Genomic DNA, 20,676 nt, shown 5'->3' on the forward strand with positions numbered 1-20,676 from the left:
AAAGGAGAGCCAGGATCCTTATACATAAAGAGAAGTTGTTCTCTAAGGGAAGAGGCAAGTTCCTGGCTAAGTCTAGGGTATAATTGCCTCCTGACAAAGAGCAGAGCTTCTGGCTACAATTTGTTCTGGGGTCTGGAAAAAGCCGGTTTGAGTGAAACCTGAATAGATGGCAACTTTCCAAACTGCACAGCAATGGAAGAAAAACCCTCCACGTCCCAGATCACTTGCTCTGCTTCCCTGTAATTCCTGTGCCTTTATTTCAGAAGCTAGAAAGTCTGATACAGCGTCTGCTTCGAATAGTTTAGAAGGCAACAAGGACAGATCGAGTACCATGTTCTAGAACTGTCGGGAAGTGAACACACCCAGTAAGATGATGCCATATTTTGGTCCATGTTAATCTACAAAAATAACCACAGAAACAGCTGTAATCTACTGAATGTTGCCAGCCAAAAGAAATCTTTGCAGGGTATTTTTCAAGTATTGTACTTCCTATACCTTTTCCAGATTTCACCGTTAAGACCAAACCTTCCTCCCAAGACTTGACTTTCTGCATTATTTTTGGAATGCAGTCTTTTTTTTCCCCCTATTTTTAAGAGGGTCTTCAAATCCTCATCCTGTTTCACATTCTTACTGTTTCCAATTCCTAGCCTGGCTCCCTGCCCTATTATAGTGGGGCTCTCCTGGCTTCCAGCCCAACAGTATGGTTGCCTTAAAAGGATGGACTTTAGGCCAGGTGCGGTGGCACTTTGGGAGGCCGAGGTGGGTAGATCACAAGGTCGGGAGTTCAAAACCAGCCTGGCCAAAATGGTGAAACCCTGTCTCTATTAAAAATACAAAAATTAGCTGGGCACAGTGGCGGGCACCTGTAATCCCAGCTACTTGGGAGGCTGAGGCAGGAGAATCGCTTGAACCCGGGAGGCAGAGGTTGTAGTGAGCCGAGATCACACCACTGCACTGGGCATTAGAGCAAGACTCCGTCTCAAAAAAAAAAAGGACTTTAAAAAGTGACACAGAAAGCCGGCTCCAGTGGATGGGTGGATGGAGAGAAAGCTGCAGTCAGGAGTGAATCAGATGGGCTTTAAAAGAGCATCAGACTTAATTTTTTATGTTTCCTTTTATTTGTAGTCATTCTTTTACTTGTCACGTATTCATTGCAAAAAAACTAAAAAATACAAATAATAAAAACAGCATCCAGAGATAGCCACTGTTACAATCTTTTATTATAGTGAAATATATATAACATGAAATTTACCATTTTGATGTAGAACCTTTCCGATTTTTTCATATACATATATATATATATATAATTTTTTTTTTTTCCTGCTCTGTCACCCAGACTGGAGTGCAGTGGCGTGCTCTCAGCTCACTGTAACCTCCATGTCCTGGGTTCAAGTGATTCTCCTGCCTCAGCCTCCTATAGATGCCCGCCACCACGCCCAGCTAATTTTTGTATTTTTAGTACAGACGAGGTTTTATCATGTTGGCCTGGCTGGTCTTGAACTGCTGATGTCAGGTGATCTGCCTGCCTCACCCTCCCAAAGTGCTGGGATTACAGGCGTGAGCCACCACACCCAGCCAATCCCTGAAATATATTTTTATTGGGTTCATAATATATTGTTTGTAAGTTTACCCATACTATGAACATATTCCAGGTCAATAAATATCGATACAATCATTTTGAATGGCTACAAACTATTCTATTATATGGCTGTAAAGTAATTTTGCTTCCCATTTTGTCCAGAGCCCAGCCAGAGCTCAGTATGGATTAACTGAATAAATGAATTTATCCAAAGGATTCCAGATACTTGATTGGCCCACTTATTAAATTTTTCTATTTCATGCTGCACAATTGGAATGGAAACTGTCCTAAACAATGTGTCCTCTTTCCAAAACACAGAGCTCCTTATGAATTCTAATTCTTTGAGATAAATTTCTGAGCTCCAGTGCCCAGCAGCAGGGCTTCCCTAGAGATTGACTAACGTCTTACACAACCTTTGGAATAACTAGAATCAGGTGACTCTCTTCTTTGGGACAGTTGCATGTGTGTAAGTGTGACAGTGTGTGTGTGTATCAGTGCTTACACAGCCCTCGGAATAACTAGAATCAGGTGACTCTCTTCTTTGGGACAGTTGAGTGTGTGTGTGTGTGAACTTAATTGCCAAAGAGGAAACGCAGAACACTAGAACACAAAATGCCTGGTGAGGTGTCTGAGCCCCAGCACCAGGAAGTGGTCGCCTCACAGGTTGGCAAAAAATTTACTGACAACAGTATAGGTTTGAAAAAGGAAAATTTCTTAGAAAGAAAGAACGCTGCAGAAGAGTGCAGCGGGGCACCCCAGCGAGAGGACTGAGGGCCTTGGTGGATTTTCCTTAGGTGCATTTATGGACCTTCAGGCAGGAGCTTAGGGTTGTAAAATTAGTTTCAGCATGACATTCCAGAGATGCCTAGAAATTTTAGTTACTTATAAAAGTTGAAAGAGGCCTGGAACCAGATGCCCACTTTAGATACTAGGGAAGTTTAATTACTTCTAATTTCCCCAGATAAGGAGTTTTGCCTCTGGATGGCCTGTTGGATGGTTACCAGGTGGTCTTTGCTCCCTTCTAAATTCCTCAGATAAGGGCCAGGCACAGTGGCTCATGCCTGTAATCCCAGCACTCTGGGAGGCCAAGGTGGGTGAATCACTTGAGGTCAGGAGTTCAAGACCAGCTTGGGCAGCATGGTGAAACTGCGACTCCACCAAAAAATACAAAAATTAGCCAAGCATGGTGGTGTGCGCCTGTAGTCCCAGCTACTCGGGAGGCTGAGGCAGGAGAATTGCTTGAACCCGGGAGGCGGAGGTTGCAGAGCCGAGATCGCACTCCAGCCTGGGCGACAGAGTGAAACTCTGTCTCAAAAAAAAAAAAAGAAAGAAAAAAATAAATAATACAAGGATGAAGTAAGCCATTTTTATTTAGACAGAATTTAAGTGTGTGCATGGAAAATCTTGTGGGATATACATGAATATGACCAGAAATAATAAATAAATTTAGTTACTAATGTATGTCCACTTCTACTGGAATTCCTCAGAGAGGTCTTGAGACTCCAGGACCAGGGGGCCTGGATAAAAAGAAAGTATCTTTCCCTGGCAGCAGGACCAACTACCCAATTTGTAGGGCCCCTTGTTAAAAAATTGCTAAGAATCTCAAGATGACAACAACAGAATATTAAATGAAGTGCAGGGTTCTTCTGACTATACAAGTCACACACCCATGAAGCTGGCTCAACCCAGGACTAGTACAGCAACAACACTGAGCCTTTCTACATGCACTGGAAACATACTGTGATGAAGACTCTGAAGTTCTGAGAGGTTAACTTTCTCAGGGTCACTTAACCAATAAGCACTGAAGTCTGGATTCACATTCTGCTTCAGCACTGGAAAGCTTGTGTTCTGTTTCCAGGGCAAAGGACAAGAAATCATTCACATTTAACAAAGACCACTGTCAGTAAATAATACCTTCTTAGTCTGGAAGGAAAGGATGGAATCTTCCCAGATAAGCCTTGACTGCTCAGAGCCAGGAGGAACTGCCTAGAGTCTCAGGGCCAAGGCCGCTGTCTCTAAAACTACAGCACTGTTTCCTAAGGCTTAAAAACTCCCAAACAATCCAACATACACAGCTTTAGTGGCCTCTCATCAGTGCTTGCCTAGAGTCATGCTGAACTGCTTCCTAGTGTTTTGTTTTACTCTCCCCAACTCCTCCTTCCAAGAAAAATAGCTTTAAGATGTTTTATTTTTTTTAATTTTTTTTTTTTTTTTTTTTTTTGAGACAGAGTCTCACTCTGTCACCCAGGCTGGAGTGCAGTGGTGTGATCTCAGCTCACTGCAACCTCTACCTCCTGGGTTCAAGCAATTCTCCCACCTCAGCCTTCCGAGTAGCTGGAATTACAGGTGCGTGACACCACATCCGGCTAATTTGTTGTTGTTGTTGTTGTTGTTGTTGTATTTTTAGTAGAAACGGGGTTTTGCCATGTTGGCCAGGCTGGTCTCAAACTCCTGACCTCAAGTGATCCGCTCACCTCGGCCTCCCAGTTTTAAGGTGTTGTACAGCCCTTACATAGGACACAGCTCCACTTTACCCTGCCTCCAACACAGCTGACCTTCCCTCCCACGGAGTAACCCTGCAAGCCCAGGCTGGGCACAGTGGCTTACACCTATAGTCCCAGCACTTTCAGAGGCTGGGGCAGGAGAACTGCTTGAGCCCAGGAGTTTGAGACCAGCTTGGGCAACAAAGCAAGACCCTGTCTCCACAAAAAATTAGCCAGGCATGGTGGTGTGCACCTGTAGTCCCAGCTACTTGAGAGGCTGAGGCAGGAGGATCGCTACAACCCAGGAGGTTGAGGCTATAGTGAGCTGTAATCACCACTGTCCTCCAGCCTGGGCGACAGTGCGAGACTTTGTCTCCTAAAAACAAAAAAAAATTAAAATTAAAAGTACCACTTCTTACCTATCCCAGCAGCTACAGCATTCGGCCCACACAGAAGGCACTCAGGAAATGTCTTGAATTATGTCTGAGGAAGGAATAAATGCATGGAAGGAATATAGCTGACTATAACCAAGAAAAAACAATAAAATTTTCAGTATTTACAACCTCTCCCACATTAAAGAGGGCAATTCCACCTACAGATGCCTTTGTTTTGATGATGTGGTGGGAAATCATTTAGGAGAAGGAATACAAAGTCTCATATTTTAAAAGGAAAAATCCAGGGAGAAGGACGGGTGTGGTGGTTCACACCTGTAATCCCAGCACTTTGGGAGACAGAGGCAGGAAGATGGTTTGAGCGCAGAAGTTTGAGACCAGCCTGGGCAACATGGCAAAACCACTTCTCTACAAAAAATACAAAAAATTAGCTGGGTGTGGTGGTGCATGTCTGTGGTCCCAGCTACTTGGGAGACTGAAGTGGGAGGATCACTTGAGCCTCGGAGGTGGAGGCTGCAATAATCCAAGATGATGCCACTGAACTCCAACCTGGGTGACAGAGTGAGATCCTGTCTCAAATAAAAATATATGTATATATAAGAAAAAGAAAAATCCAGGGAGAGAGCTGGAAGTGGGGGCCAGAGGAAGGGAAAGGTTCATGACAAGAGCACAGCATGGTTTGGAGACCTAAGGAGAGATGTAGCAACTGCCAAAGGGAGCAGGTAGGGGGTGTGAAAAGAAAATAAAATTTCAGGACATTCTCAATTTATAATGTGAAGGAGAAAAGTGAAGCCCTGGAAACTGAGCAGGCATTGCTTTTTTTTTTTCTTCTCTGATGCATGACTGCTGCTTCCTGACCTTTGTATTGAAATGTTATACATTAACCAGGCTCCCTATTCTTCATTCAGACTTAGACTAGATGATGTGGGAGATAGAGACCCTTGTGATTGTTGTCTCTTTACAATAGAATGTTAAGCAAACTCCTTCCAGTATAATCAATAGTAGCCAACCAAATGTTGTATTTATGTTAGCCTTTTTTTGGAAAATGTTGTAATTCTGGTCAGCACTCCTGTTTTTGCCTATATAAACAATCTTTTTTTTTTTTTTTGAGACGGAGTCTCGCTTTGTCACCCAGGCTGGAGGGCAGTCACGCAATCTCGGTTCACTGCAACCTCCCAGGTTCAAGCAATCCTCCTGCCTCAGCCCCCCCAGTAGCTGGGATTATAGGCACACACCACCATGCCTAGCTAATTTTTGTATTTTTAGTAGAGACGGGGTTTCGCCACGTTGGCCAGGCTGGTCTTGAACTCCTGACCTCAGGTGATCCACCTGCCTCAGCCTCCCAAAGTGCTAGGATTACAGGTGTGAGCCACTGTGCCCGGCCCATGCCCAGCTAATTTTTGTATTTTTAGTAGAGATGGGGTTTCACCATATTGGTTAGGCCGGTCTCGAACTCCTGACCTCAAATGATCCCACCTGCCTCAGCCTCCCAAAGTACTGGGATTGCAGGCATGAGCCACTGCACCTGTCCCAAAAACACATTTCTAATGTCAACCTAAAAATCATCAAAAGGTTCGAGATCCAGTTAAAAGAATTTATTCAAGCATAAAGTGTGAGGGCAGCCATCCAGGGAAACACAGACACCAAGCAGTGGCAATTAGTGTTCTCCAGCATGGGTTAAGATGAAGGTTGTTTATATAGGCCGGGCGCCTGTAATTGTTTATACGCCTGTAATCCCTGCACTTTGGGAGGCCAAGGGCGGTGGATCACAAGGTCAGGAGTTCGAGACCAGCCTGGCCAACATGGTGAAACTCTGTCTCTACTAAAAATACAAAAATTAGCTGGACGTGGTGGCGGGCGCCTGTAGTCCCAGCTATTCGGGAGGCTGAGGCAGGAGAATTGCTTGAACCTGGGAGGCGGAGGTTGCAGTGAGCCGACATCGTGCCCAGGCTGCAGTGCAGTGGCCATGAGCTGAGACTGTGCCATTGCAGTCCAGCCTGGGTGACAGAGCAAGACTCCACCTCAAAACCAAGAGAAAGAAATGTGTTTTTGTTTGTTGGTTTTTTTTTGAGACAGGGGCCCAGGTTGGAGTGCAGTGGCGTGATCAAGGTTCACTGCAGCCTCTACCTCCCAGGCTCAGGTGATCCTCCCATCTCAGCCTCCTGAGTAGCTGGGACTACAGGAGCATGCCACCACACCTGGCTCTTTTTTTTTTTTTGGTAGAGATAAGTTTCGCCATGTTCCCAGGCTGGTCTCGCATTCCTAGGCTCAAGCGATCCGCCCACCTTGGCCTCCCCAATGTTGGGATTACAGGCGTGAAACACTGCGCCCTGCCAAGAAACATGTTTCAATAAAATTGTTAGGAAATCAAGTGTGTGATTTGTGATGCAACTCTCTCCTCTATCTCCCTAAGAAAACATCAGTAAAAACAGTGAACTGTTTTGTATTTTTGGAGTCTGATCAGGACTCATCTTATGAATGTGGGAAGGCATCCAGCCAACACAGGGTAGGCCCCGGATGAGAGTAGGGACAGCGAGGTAGGCCCAGAGTCATTAGCGTTTACATGCCGCTTATGTGCTTGAGGATCGCAGAATGGAACTCTTGCTAAGCCAGAGCTGTATTTGGTGGCCCATGGTGGGAGAGGGAAGAACAATAATAAGTTGTGGAATAAAAGCCATGGAGAGGAGCGGGAATTACTTAATCTGGCTCCAGAAGGGGTGAGTTGTGGGGAAGTAGTGATTCTCAGTTCGTTTGCTCAGCCCAGTGCCTGACACTCAGGGTGCATCTGCTGACTGACCGTACAGGATAAAGGAAGGGAGAGGCCGGGTGCGGCGGCTGAAGTCTGTAATCCCATCACTTTCGGAGGCTGAGGTGGGTGGATCGCTTGAGGTTAGGCGTTCGAGACCAGCCTGGGCAACATGGCGAAAGCCCGTCTCTACTAAAAAATACAAAAATTAGCCCGGAGTGGTGGCACATGCCTGTAATCCCAGCGACTCGGGAGGCTGAGGCATGAGAATCGCTTGAATCCGGGAGGCGGAGGTTGCATTGGGCCGAAACCGCGCCTCTGCACTCCAGTCTGGGCGACAGAGTGAGACCCCGTCTCAAAAAAAAAAATCGGCAATCGGTGAGGCGGGGATTATTACCCTCAATGTAGAGATTTAAAAAATGAGGACTGAAGGTGACTCCTTCCAGGTCTGTCAGTGGCCAGCAAAGAGCCAATATGCTAAACTCTCCCCTCCCGGACACCGGCTTCAGCCAGAGCTCGCACCCGCCTGCGCCGCTCCACCCACCCACACTTCCGGCTTCCGCTCCGCCCACCCCCTAGTACTTCCGTTCTCCAGCGCTGGGCACCGCGGCCGGAGCTGTGGGCTGGTAAGTCTGCGCCGCCAGGGCTCGCATGGCCTTCAGAAGCGGTCCCTGGGCTGGGCGATGACGGGTCCTGGTGGCAGCAGGCCCTTCTTTCTCGCATCACCGGGCATTACGCGGCAGCCATTTCCCTCGCTAAGGCCCTACCTTAGGATGACGTCACTTCCGGCCCCCTACTGTCTAGGGAAAGCCGGAAATGGTACCAGCCCTCTTTGATGGCGGGGAGGAGTCAAGACCGGTAGTCTTCCTATTTCCGTTGTTTTGCTCTGGAGCCTCCTGGAGTTTCGGAGAGACCGTGTCTTGGATAGAATTGGAGGACTTAGCAAATAAAAATGCAAAGCGTCCAGTTACATTTTTTTTTTGAGTTAGAATCTCACTCTGTCACCCAGGCTGGAGTGCAGTGGCGCGATCTCGGCTCACTGCAACCTCCGCCTCCCCGGTTCAAATGATTCTCATGCCTCAGTCTCCCGAGTAGCTGGGATTACGGGCGCCCACCACACCCGGCTAATTTTTGTATTTTTAGAAGAGACGGGGTTTCACCACGTTGGTCAGGCTGGTCTCGAACTCCTGACCTCAGGTGATGCGCCCGCCTCAGCCTTCCAAAGTGCTGGGATTACAGGCGTGAGCCACTGCGCCCGGCCACGTCCAGTTAAATTTGAGTTAAGATAAACGACGAATAATTGTTAAGTCCTAAACATTGTATGCACATACTTATACTTTAAAAATTACTTGTTTATTTGAAATTCAAATTTAACCGGAAGTCCTGTATTTTCTCTGGCAGCCTTAGCATTGAGCGTCCCCCTGTCCTGTGCTCATACCCAGTGGCAAGGCTGGGATCTTCTAGGCTCTTGTCCATCTGGAAAATAGATACAAATTTCATCCAGGCTATAAAGATCGGCTGTCTTAGTTGCTAAGATGCTTTTAGCTCCAAGTCTAATGGGCAAGCTCCAGGGGTCCCCCTGGCCAAAACTGGACCCATTTTCGGAATCCCCATGACGATGCCCTCTGTGTTCCCTTTCACAACAGAAGTCAGGCATGGCTGTCTTTTCTTACCGAAGAGCTGAGAACTAGGCAAGCAAAATGGTCAAAGTCTGGAAGTAACCACCATATTTGGGTGTGGGGTAAACCGGTGTTTGAGATCTGTGTTGCAGTGGACAGTATCAGAGAGCCTGAGGTTGTTAAGGGGAGAGCGTAGTGTTAATCTCACCCCATGTCTCATTTTGCGGATGAGGCCCAGTGAGAGAAATGGAGGTGTCCCAGCCACTCAGAAAGCCTATAGTAGAGCTGGAACCTCAATTCCCAGCCTCCTTACCCTGCTCAGTCCATACTTGCTGATGAAGTCAGCTTGCAACATTTATGGTAACAATGATTTATGGTAAACAGATGAGCTGTTTGGGTCTTTGTTGTTCCTATACTCCTCTACAGCTTCCTGACCTTCGCCCCAAGGCTTCTTTAGCTTTTACTCTGCCCAGTGGGGAAAATGGCTATGGGCTCAGTTATGGGAGCCTGGCCTTTGCCTACTTCAGCCCTTGGGCTCTCACCACTGTGGGTGGTGTGACCTAGGACTTGTTTTTGTTATCTTGGAACCAGAAGGGGTGTTCTTGGCAGGGTTGGGTCTGGCCAACTGTGTGGGTAGAAGGGCATCCTTTTCTGTCCTGCAATTGGGCTTCATGGCACATGGCCTCACATGGTGCCTGGGGACTTTTCTAAGGTTCCACCATGAGCCAGACTTTGCCCTCACTCCTGATTTGAACCTAAACCTCTTGCTGAACTGGTCCTGCATACTGAGATTCCTCAGATTGCTTGCCCTGAGGATGTGTTCTGGGTTTGACCTGATAAACCTGCAGCCTCCTATAGACCCTGACTTCCCAGGCTCCTAATCCCAGTCTCATGAGATAATGAAATAGAGAAGACTGGAGGTCAATGGGCTCGGGGTCAGTTGGTGGGACAATCAACAGCTTCCTGGCAGCAGAGGTGGTAAAGAGGCAAGGAAGGAGTGCCAGAAAGGGGCGTTGTCCCAGGGTAAGAGCTCAGAAGTGCAGGGGGTGGAAAAGGGGTGGGATGGGAGCCCACTGGTAGAAATTACTCCCTCTGTCAATGATTAACTCCCAGCCAAAGGGGTGACCTGGGAGGAGGGCCCAGCTAATAGGAACTTTGGACTTGAGGCAGAGTATCCAGAGGGCCGGCATGTGGTCTGCAGAAGAGGAGGACGTGGCTGGGTGGCAGGGCTGGTCTCCAAGGACGAGTAAGATCCTGCAGCTGCGGGCTTCAGGAAGTCTCCTGGGGCTATCAGATGGCTCCTTCTTGTAGCAGCAGCTGTGGGGTCCACTGGCCCTGAGCCCTCAGAGGGGCGGCCGTGGGGGACCTCCTGTCTTTTGCCTTGCAAGGGCCTCAGTTGTGCTTTTTCCCTCTAGGCAGCCATGGGTGCCAGGCAGTGCTGAGAGCAGTGGGGCATGGCTGCAGCCCTGCAGGTCCTGCCCCGCTTGGCCCGAGCCCCCTTGCATCCACTCCTCTGGCGGGGCTCAGTGGCCCGTCTGGCCAGCAGCATGGCCTTGGCAGAGCAGGCCAGGCAGCTGTTTGAGAGTGCTGTAGGTGCAGTGCTGCCGGGCCCCATGCTGCACCGGGCACTATCCTTGGACCCTGGTGGCAGACAGCTGAAGGTGCGGGACCGGAACTTTCAGCTGAGGCAAAACCTCTACCTGGTGGGCTTTGGCAAGGCTGTGCTGGGTATGGCAGCTGCAGCTGAGGAACTACTGGGCCAGCATCTTGTGCAGGGCGTGATCAGCGTTCCCAAGGGGATCCGTGCTGCCATGGAGCGTGCCGGCAAGCAGTAAGGAGCCATGGGGGCCTGCCTCCCTCTGTCTATCTGGAGGGAAACCTGGGCCCAGACACAGGCTGAATCGGGCCTCCCCTCCCCACCCGCTTCCCATTTCTCCTGGATCTGGCCTGGCCCCAGGATGCATGTCAGTGGGCATCTTCGTTCATGCCCCCATCACCTGTAAAGTTGAGAGATCAGGTGGGAGGAGAGGAGTCCACCCCATCTCTTGCGTGCTGACCTTTCCCTCCCCAGGGAGATGCTGCTGAAGCCACATAGCCGTGTCCAGGTATTCGAGGGTGCGGAGGACAATCTCCCGGACCGCGATGCGCTGCGGGCTGCACTGGCCATCCAGCAACTGGCCGAGGGACTCACAGCTGATGACCTGCTGCTCGTGCTGATCTCAGGTGTGGTACCACATTGGCCCAAGACTGTTGGTGGGGGGTGCACCACCTGATCTCTCAGGTCTTCGAGAGATCAGGTCTGAGCCCCCGGGGTCACAGGGTAAAGTTAGGAGCAAGGGAGGTGGTAAGGAGCCTGGATGGTGACTCCTGGGTTGCCTTGGGCTAGTCGTCTGGCCTCCCCTGAGCTGTGGAGTCCTCCCCCTGAGCTGACCTTTTCGGTGACAGTGAGAGGGTGCATGGGGAGCACATAATGCAGGGCCTGACACATCCATAGAGTCCTTGGAAAATGTCACTGCTATTGCTGCTGTCTGTACTAATGTCACCTGGGGCTAGGCCCTCAGACCTCATGGAGTCCTCTCCTTGATCTTCCATTGTGTGCCCCCTGCCCTGCCTCCTGTTCTAGTCTCTTAAGGAGTAGTTAGTTCTTCCGGTGCCTACTGGGACCTGGGGTACCCCAAGGCAGGGGCAACCTCAGGTGGCCAGGATGTGGTGACTGTACACATATTGCATATCCACAGGGGGGCACCCTAACCCCACCTTTCCAGCCCCCTTTTTCTAATGTGGGCTTGTCACCCCTGCTTGCCTGGTTCCCTGGGTTGGGATAGCCCCTCTGCCTGATACCCTCATTGTCTTGGGAGGTGGGGGTTCAGCTCTGCTGCCTGCCCCCATCCCACCTGTCACACTGGAGGAGAAGCAGACACTCACTAGACTGCTGGCAGCCCGTGGAGCCACCATCCAGGAGTTGAACACCATTCGGAAGGCCCTGTCCCAGCTCAAGGGTGGGGGGCTGGCTCAGGCCGCCTACCCTGCCCAGGTATGAGTCCCTTCTTCCCCAGGCAGCCTTGGGTTGGTGGAGCCAGGCCCACATGTGCCAGGGATGTGAAAGCTAGAACAGCATATAGATTGGCAGGGGCATGGTGTGAAAGACCATGGGGCCGGCTGGGTGACATCATGGGAGGGGTGCCAGAGACGGGGAGGAGGTGCCTGCATGACCAGGTGTTTTGCAAGCCCACGTGAGAGGAGTTAACCATGGGTAAGGAAATGCACTGAGTTGGGGGAGGGTGTGTGGATACCCAAGGGGCAGTTTGTCCTTATGGGCTCTGAGGGGAGGAGGAAGTGGGCCTGAGCCTTGTCTGGTGGCCCTTCCCCAGGTGGTGAGCCTCATCCTGTCAGATGTGGTGGGGGACCCTGTGGAGGTGATTGCCAGTGGCCCCACCGTGGCCAGTTCCCACAATGTGCAAGATTGCCTGCATATCCTCAATCGCTACGGCCTCCGTGCAGCCCTGCCACGTTCTGTGAAGACTGTGCTGTCTCGGGCCGACTCTGACCCCCATGGGCCACACACCTGTGGCCATGTCCTGAATGTGATCATTGGCTCTAATGTGCTGGCGCTAGCTGAGGCCCAGCGGCAGGCCGAGGCACTGGGTTACCAGGCTGTGGTGCTGAGTGCAGCCATGCAAGGTGATGTAAAAAGTATGGCCCAGTTCTACGGGCTGCTGGCCCATGTGGCTAGAACCCGCCTCACCCCATCCATGGCTGGGGCTTCTGTGGAGGAAGATGCACAGCTCCATGAGCTGGCAGCTGAGCTTCAGATCCCAGACCTGCAGCTGGAGGAGGCTCTGGAGACCATGGCACGGGGAAGGGGCCCAGTCTGCCTGCTGGCTGGTGGCGAGCCCACAGTACAGCTGCAGGGCTCGGGCAGGGGTGGCCGGAACCAGGAACTGGCCCTGCGTGTTGGAGCAGAGTTGAGAAGGTGGCCGCTGGGGCCGATAGATGTGCTGTTTTTGAGCGGTGGCACCGATGGGCAGGATGGGCCCACAGAGGCTGCTGGGGCCTGGGTCACACCTGAGCTTGCCAGCCAGGCTGCAGCTGAGGGCCTGGACATAGCCACCTTCCTAGCCCACAATGACTCACATACCTTCTTCTGCCGCCTCCAGGGTGGGGCACACCTGCTGCACACAGGGATGACAGGTACCAATGTCATGGACACCCACCTCTTGTTCCTGCGGCCTCGGTGATGGCATAGGTCACATTTTGGGAGTTCAGAGGAGGCCTACAAGGGCAAGGTCAGATGGCAGAGCAAGGTTGGTCCTCAGGGCCTCTCTAAGCCTTAGGGCCCCTCCTCTCCTTGGCCTTGGCTGTTTGGTTAACTGTCACCTTCCACTCAGGGCCTCTGCTCTATATCTATTCCCTTCCAGCCAGACTGGCAGATGGGGGCTTCCCCCTACCCCTGAGGATGAGGACAAGCCCCTCGGCCAGTTCAGTGTTCCCGTGCTTCTCCCTTGGGCAGCCTCTCTCTTGAGCCCCTCACCCTGTTTCTTTCTGTGAAGCGAGAATGTCTGAAAATAAATAGGACCATGCCATGGGTTCTCAGTGCGCCTTCCCTCAGAGTGAGGCCTCACGGGGGAGCCGCTGGGAGGGGAGCGTGGTACGGCTGCAGCCACAGTACCAGGGCCTGGCAGGACTCTTAACACCCCTCTGCTGGGCTGGGTACATGCAGGATGTGCCTCGCATGACGGGAGCCTGTGCCCATCTCTCTGGAGTGTGTGAGGGTTGAGCTTGGCTCCTGACAGCTTTGATGTGCGTGAGCAGAGACCCCAGGGAGGACAGGCCTAAAGACTGCAGTCTGGGGTGACCAGCCACCCACCCACCCAACCATGACTCCGCCATGGCACTGTCACCATGGCTTCTCCAGCCTCAGCTTGTAGGCCTCGTTGGATGGATGTCCTTTCTGTCTTTGGATAGCCCTTAGCCACATACTGCACTTCTGGTTGAGCTGAAGTTTGTCCCACCCCCCAGTGCTGTTTCCTTGTGACAGCCCTTGTCCTAGGCTGAACATCCCTAGTTCCTTCAGCCACTCCTCTGGGGACCAAGTCCAGACCCTGAAGTCAGCCCTTCAGTGGGGGTCCCAGCACTGGGATGGTGGGTCCAGCCAGTGATGAGGTCCAGTGGCCCACACCTCTTCCTGTGACCACTGGCGGGAGAAGAGGCAAGTGGGAATAGAGGAACGGCTGTGTTGGCCTGGCCAGCAGCCTGGGTTGAGAGAGGGAGGTGCCACTGTCCTGCCTCCTTTTGAGCCCCCTTGCTCAGTGTCAGAACCCTCCGCTGGCTGTCCCCGCCGTGCGCCACGGCTCCAATCCCTATATGAGTGAGCAGTAGAATCACATAGGAATAAAAAGCCATAGAGAACAGCGAGGCCTGGGGCTGCTCTTGCAGGCACTTCTTCCACCCCAACCCTCCCCTCCTCCCTGAGGGTGTGGAGGGGCCCTGGGCCAGGGCTGGCAGGACTTTCCCCTGGGAAGGGTTTCCCTTCCCCACCTGGGCTCTGGGCAGCCTAGCTTGCAGACAGTTCATGACCTGGGGGCCTGGCTCACACAGGGCAGGCTGGAGATTGGGAGGGAGGTAAACATGGTAAGCAGGCTCTGGGGACCAGGGAGGTTTAGGAAAAGGGGAGCTTGCACCCCACTGGGATGTGCAGGCACTGCTTCCTTTCCTTCTGTGCTGGCATGGAATTCCTGCTGACTAGGGTCACAGTCTCTGGGGTTATGGTGATCCTCGCATGATCCTGTGCCGTGGTGCTCCTCTGGCAGCGTCTACATGTAGCCTGTTCCTGCCTCAGTCCTTGCTCTTGGGAGCATGAGTATTGGCACTGGGTTCCAAGTTCCAGGCAAAAGCAGGATAGGAGAGCTGGGGCAGGGGCTGCAGGGGCTGAGGGCCTGGCAGCCATGTCCCCAGTATGTGTGTGGGTGGTAGGTGTGTGAGTATACAGACGTTGGTGTTGGCGTACTGAGAGTGGGAATGCATCTCTGAGTGTACACATAGATACTTAGTACAGGGCACATGACTTCCTGCATCCCTGCTGAGGGCTTTGGGTATGGATAGGATCTTGCAGGAGGTTCCCCCTGCTCTACATTGACCCCTTCCCTATACTTCTGTTTGTAGGGGCTGGGAGGCCAGGGCCCGGATTGGACCCCATAGGGCCAAATGGTCTGTGAGCCTAACCCGTTAGATTTGCTCACTGGATACCCCAGAGATAAGAAAGGATGTATTTGGCCACAGTCTAGATGCTGAGATGAGAAAACCCTGCACAGTGAATGTTTTGATAGGATTCATTACTTGCTCCATAAATGTCAATTTTGGATCATTAAAGTGCCCGTCCCTTGCTCTTGGCTTCTGTTTCTTCCGGCTGCTGCTGCCCTTGTGCCCACCTCATCGTCATTTTCTGAAGCTTCCCCTGGCCCAGCTGGAGGATTTCACCATGGAGGGTGTCTGGCCCTGCTGGCTATAGCAACCCTCACAGGCCTCTCCATTCTCTGCACTTGGCATGAGCCAAGAGCAGTGGGGCAGTGGGCCTGGGCAGCCCTTCAGTGTCAGCTAGTCCCAAGCGTTTGATTTATAGTTGGAGATTCAGAGAGAGAAGGTGGCTTACTGGGGACTGTACAGTCCCACATAAGGGCCACAGAACCAGGGTAAGAACCTAGTTGGAACCTGCTTGACTATCCTCTGCCACTCTCTGGGGCTCAGATACCCTGGGGCCAAGCAAGGGCTCAGCCAGATCCAGGGGATCTACTTCTGCTTCCCCACTGCCCCTCAAGGGCTTGGGATGGCGACACAACCATGCTTGGCCTCTCCAGGGATCCACACAGCAGATGTGTTGGACCCTTCTTGGCTCAGAGGGACAGCTCCATTGTGTGTGTGATTTGGCAGAAAACCATGCGCAGTTGAGTGGTGGGCTTCTACATAAATGTGTGTCTGCATCTGTATGCACATCTGTGTGTGTGTGCGTGTGTGCGTGTGCATGAATATATGTATAAGCATGTGTATGTGTAGTGCAGCCCACAGCCAGTCTCTGAGCTCTGCTGTGCCCCATCCCAGGGTGGAGACACACAGGTGTAGTTAGAGTGTAGGGGATACAATGAGCAAGTTGGGCAAGAAGGCCCAGAAGACTGGCAGAGGCTAGTGTGCCTGGCCGAGGGAGTTGACTTCACATTGACATCAATGGCAAACCTCATGAAGATTTTGGCAGGGAATAATGTCATGAAGCTGTTTTGGGACTTTAATGCTGAGAGCCAGCTTCCTTACAGCAGAGGGTGGGGGTTGGGGGCATGCAAGGAGATGGAAGGGGTTGCAGATAGGAGAGGTGCATTACCAGGCTCTGAGACCCTCTCCCACCTCCCCTATGCAGCCTCAGCTCCAAAGCCTTTAGCCAGCCCAGGGAACCCTTTAGATGCCTGCTTTGGAACCAAGGCCGAAAGCCCTGGCTCAAACACTGTTGGGAGTAACTGAGCCCATCTGTCTCTGGGAATGCCTCAGGGTGTTGAGGATTTGTGGGGGCAGAGGCTGGGCAGCTAGTGGACAGTTTGGTGGGCATAGGGACCCCACTCATGTGGGATCTCACGAGGGTGGCAGTTAAGTGGCTTGGAAGGAGCACTGGAGTAGGAGTCAGGTGGTAAGTCCGAGTCCTGGCCTTCCCACCTTCCTTTCTCCAGGCCTGTTTTCTCATCTGTTTAATGGGGAAACATCCTTGCCCTATCATCTCTTTAGGGAGGTATCAGCGGCAGGTGGATCTGTGCGGGAAAGCTCTGTGGAAGTGGGGAGCTCAGGGAGGGAGAGAAAGAAGGTAGAGGTGTTGGCCTCTTCCAAGGGGAATCTCAGGGAGCTCTTGGCTCAGGGAGGCCCTCTTCTCCCATGGTAGGACCAGAGTTAGAGCCAGCGGGACCTTGGCGCTCACTGACTGAGGCTGAGTGAGCAACCTGCTGGCCTCTGGCACTAGGCAGGCACCAGCAGGGAATGGTATCTGAGTCTTTAATGGCCAGTAGGGTGTACAGTGCCCTGGGAGATCACGGAGCTGATGGATGATCGCCTGGAGTCAGAGTGAGCTGAGCCGCCTGGAAGAGAGCCCCCTAATGTCTCTGGAAAATGGGTAGGGCAACCTGCCTCCCTCTGGGTCTGGGTCATGTGCGAGGGGCATGATGAGGCCCAGACTGAGGTGAGGGAGGACTGGCTTAACCCCAGGCCAGAATCCCTAGCTAGGTAAGAGGATTTGGGATATGCTAGGGGAAGGGAGGGGGTATGCAGGGGTGGGGGACACACACACCCTGAATGATAGGGAAGCCAATGACCTAGGCAGGCTGCCACATGAGCTATAGGACCATGGGGCTGTCGTGAGCTGTGCCCAGCCCAGGAGAGATGGGCTTTCTCCCCAAGGCTGTGGGCCAGACATCTCCCCAGTAACCGCTAGGGCCAGTTCTGAGGCTTTGCTCTCCACTTCCCCTGACTCAGGCTGGTTTGTAGTGGCTGGAGGAGGGTGGGCTGGGGGTGGACACTCAGCCTGGCACCAGCTCGTGCCCACAGCTCTGATTCCACCTCTCTAGACATGCTGCTTCCATCCGGGGGTTTCTAGGGGGCAGGGGTGGGAGCAGGTGCAGCTGTCGCCTTGCTCAGATGAGGAAGTTCTAGCCAAGGGAAGAGGGCAAAACAGTTGGCCCCTGGAACAAGTGCCCCATCTGCCCAGTCCTATGAGGCCACTGCCCTTAGCAGCTCCGCCTCATGGGACCACTACTCACCAGGATTTGGCCCACCACTGCCTCCTTGGGGAGCCAGGGAGCTGTAGGACTTGGCTGTGCCCCAACCAGAGAGCCAGAGGCTAGACCCCCAAAATGCATCCCATTGAGAAGGTCTTCCGTGGTGTCCCTTCATGTCTGGGCTGGCCTTTTCTTTTCCTCCACTAGCAGCCAGCAGAGCCGCCCTGCCCACCTCCCTGGAAAGGTGTGAGCCATACATTTCTCCAGCCCTGCCTCTCCATCCCCGCTACCAGCCGAGAAGGGGGTGGGGCCCTTGGCACTTGGCTTCTGCCCCTTCAGATCATTCCCACCCACCTGCACAGCTTTAGAGTCTCAAGATCTCCTTGTGGCCCTTGGTTGTCTCCAAAAATCACACTTGTAGCCTCATTGGAGCCAGGCCTCTGTCTCCACCTGCTTTCCCCACCCCTATCCACAGAGCCCCCATTCCTCCCTGTCCAGCCCAGTTCCAGGAAGCTGACTGCAGGAATATCTAGGCTCTGGGTTGAAACCCTGCGGTTTGCAACTCTGGGCAAAGCTCTTCTAGGGATGCTGTCTGGAGGGAGCTGGTCAAAGACCCCTAGGGGAGGGAGAAGTGCCTGTCTTTGCCATGTGGGTCTATGGGTCTGGGGATCAGTAGCTTGGAGTAAAACCTGTGAGCCTATGGCAGGGGGAAGATCTCTCCCTCCACTCAGACTCTCCACCTGGGCAGTGGGAGTAGCCCCAGCACATTCCAGCCAGCCGCCAACCCCCCTGCTAGCACAGGCACTTGTGAGGGTCACAGTCCCCTGGACGGTGCCGCTGCTGGCACCCAGCAACCCCATAGCAGCAGCCCAGTCAGAGTCAGGGTCAGAGCCCTGGACTCCAGGACTGGGCATACACTGTTCCAGGCAGCCCAGCCCCCGCCCACCCTCTCAGGTCCCCCTGAGGGTCTCTCTCAGCCCAGGGCCACCCACAGAAGCCAGGCACCCAGGCAGGAACGGAGCCTGCCAGCTCCCGGCCAGCCTTGTCCCTCGCGGCTAACTGGCCGCACCTCTGCCTCCCACTCCTGCTGACCCCCGGGGGACCTGAAGCTGGCAGTCCACTGCTGCTCCCCACTGCCTGGGGCAGAGAAGCATTCTCCCCACCTGCCTGCCCCCCAGGGCTCTGGCCATCCCGTGCCTGTGTCCCCAGATCCCCAAGGCTCACCTCAGTGGCGCTGTCTCCTCACCAGAGGCACTGCAGTGTGGGAACTGTCCCGAGGAGCTGGTTCTCAGCTGAAACAAAGAGGTGGGGGAGAAAGGGGGGGCAGCGGGAGAGGGAGAGGGTGAATGAGCGGGCGAAGGAGTGGAGGCTGGAGGGGGAAGAGAGAAGGGAGAGGATGAGAGAGAAGAGGAGAGGGGAGGGGAGAACAACGAGCCTGCCGCCCACCGAGAGATAAAGCCTGACACCCAGGGACTAAAGGGCCAGTAGAGGAGGGGAGAGGAAATGGGGAGGGGGCAGGGGAGGTGAGGGGCCAGACTGAGAGTGGGGAGACTGTTAGAGGGGCGGGAGAGCAGGGACAGGGTGAGGAGGTAGAGGGCAAGTGAGGGGCGTGGGCAGGAGAGGAGCAGGGTGAAAGGCAGGTTGCAGGGGGCTGGTGGCTGATGGCTGAGCTGGGCAGAGGGGCCCCACCCCGTCCCATGCCAGGCTCTGGACTCAGGGGAGACTAGTAGGACTTGAATGGCAGAAGGCCATGCATGAAGGGGACTGGCAGGGAGGGGAACCTGCCAGCCGTTGGGTAAGGGGCTGGGCTGGTGGGCTGGCTGGGAGGACTGCGGCCAGTGGCAAGGCAACAAAGACGTGAAAAGAAACAACGGCATCTGAATGGAGGAATCAGCTTCTGCTGACCCCTGGGTGCCCCAGCCCTGAGCATCCCAGCCAGAGCTTCCTGGAGTGGGGGTGGGGGGCAGATCCACTCTGGGGCAGTCCAGGCTCTGAAGTGGCGGCCTGAGGTGGAGAGGAGAGGAGATGGGCTGTGAGGCCAGGCAGGGGTCCCAGTCATCCTTTGAGGGCTCAGAACAACCGGGACACACACCATGATTGACCACACATGAGGATGCTGGTATCACTGTCTTTTCGGGAAGGGGATGGTTGATGGGGCCTATCCTGTGACTGAGAACTGGGTAGGGGAAGCCCCCTCTTAGGGAGAGTGTGTGCCCTGCCTCCATCCCAGGGAGGAGGGCAGGGTAGGGAGCACAGGGAGGGAGAAGTGGGGATGAAAGAGGTAGGGAAGCAGGGGAGAGAGAGCGGGTGGGGGGAAGGAGGCTGCAAGGGGTGGGCGCGGAGCTGCAAGACCGCCGAACCAGAGGCTCTCACTCCACACCCCACAATTCTCAGGCTGCCTAATGCCGAGCTAATGAAGGATGAAATAATGAGCCACTTCCCTGCTGCTGCCCTCCTGCTGCCAAGTGCTGCTGTGACAGGCAAGGGCACTGCCTGGGGAAGTCAGCTCGGTGAGTCTGTGTGAGCGTTCGTTCACTGGGAGGGAGGACAGGATGGCCTTGAGCAGGGCCATCCCAACCCTCTCACCCCACCAGGCACAGCCCCCGGGCCAGTTCAGCCTCCTCTTACACTCAAAGGCACAGAAGTTCCAGCCACCCTCCCACACTTTGTGACCAAGGGAAGTTCCCTTTCTTATCTCAGACTCCCAGAGCACGTTCTTTGGAGAGTAGGAGAAGGGGAGGGAGCGAGGGCTTGCCTAAAGCTGTGACAGGGAGACTCCCAGAGAGTCAGCCCCTCAGTGCCACCCTCCATACAAGGGTCAGAGGTGTGTGCCCCTTAGACCCTGCCTCCCCAAGCCGTTATCACCACCTCAGGGAATCCATCCTGGCCCCACCCAGCAGGGGTACAGTGACTTGGCTGCCACTTGTCCAGCTGTCTCTTCCTATAGCCTAGAGCTCAGAGAAGGGAAAGGACCTTCCTTCCTTCTTTCTTTCCTTATTCTTCTTTATTTTTTATTTATAAATGATTTCAAACTTACAGAAAAGTTGCCAGAATAGTGATAGTACAAAAGACACACGTGCTCTTTTGGGGATATGTTCAACTACTGTGAATAT

At 53.2% G+C, this 20,676-nt stretch overlaps 1 protein-coding gene, 1 long non-coding RNA gene and 1 other non-coding gene across 4 annotated transcripts; 1 reads left to right on the plus strand and 2 right to left on the minus strand.

Annotated features, from left to right (window-relative positions):
- The first annotated feature begins 7,746 nt into the window (after nt 1-7,746).
- Nucleotides 7,747-13,412, plus strand: GLYCTK (glycerate kinase). 2 transcript variants are annotated; one of them, XM_001171685.7, is made up of 5 exons: nt 7,747-7,826; nt 10,235-10,650; nt 10,891-11,042; nt 11,678-11,853; nt 12,191-13,412. In XM_001171685.7, the coding sequence occupies exons 2-5, from the start codon at nt 10,274-10,276 to the stop codon at nt 13,055-13,057; spliced, it is 1,572 nt and encodes a 523-aa protein (XP_001171685.1). In that variant the 5' UTR covers nt 7,747-7,826; nt 10,235-10,273; the 3' UTR covers nt 13,058-13,412. The 2 variants fall into 2 exon arrangements, with proteins under 2 accessions (XP_001171685.1, XP_009443863.1); XM_009445588.5 differs by lacking the exon at nt 11,678-11,853.
- On the minus strand, nt 8,532-10,966 carry LOC104005569 (uncharacterized). The gene is made up of 2 exons (XR_010155234.1): nt 10,877-10,966; nt 8,532-8,676 (listed from the first exon to the last, which is right to left on the minus strand). It is a non-coding gene; the product is annotated as an uncharacterized LOC104005569 (long non-coding RNA).
- Nucleotides 13,413-14,150: 738 nt separating the features above from the next.
- On the minus strand, nt 14,151-14,239 carry MIR135A-1 (microRNA mir-135a-1). The gene has a single exon (NR_035669.1). It is a non-coding gene; the product is annotated as a microRNA mir-135a-1 (primary transcript).
- Nucleotides 14,240-20,676: the final 6,437 nt, after the last annotated feature.

The sequence above is a fragment of the Pan troglodytes genome, chromosome 2 (assembly GCF_028858775.2).
Source record: "Pan troglodytes isolate AG18354 chromosome 2, NHGRI_mPanTro3-v2.0_pri, whole genome shotgun sequence".
NCBI classification, from domain to species: domain Eukaryota; kingdom Metazoa; phylum Chordata; class Mammalia; order Primates; family Hominidae; genus Pan; species Pan troglodytes.

What these genes read in the sequence shown, in the direction of transcription:
- GLYCTK (XM_001171685.7), top strand. Translation starts at nt 10,274, where the DNA reads ATGGCTGCAGCCCTGCAGGTCCTGCCCCGCTTGGCCCGAGCCCCCTTG. An exon ending in ATGGAGCGTGCCGGCAAGCA is followed by an intron (nt 10,651 to 10,890) that starts GTAAGGAGCCAT and finishes TTCCCTCCCCAG; the next exon opens with GGAGATGCTGCTGAAGCCAC. An exon ending in GCTGCTCGTGCTGATCTCAG is followed by an intron (nt 11,043 to 11,677) that starts GTGTGGTACCAC and finishes TTGTCTTGGGAG; the next exon opens with GTGGGGGTTCAGCTCTGCTG.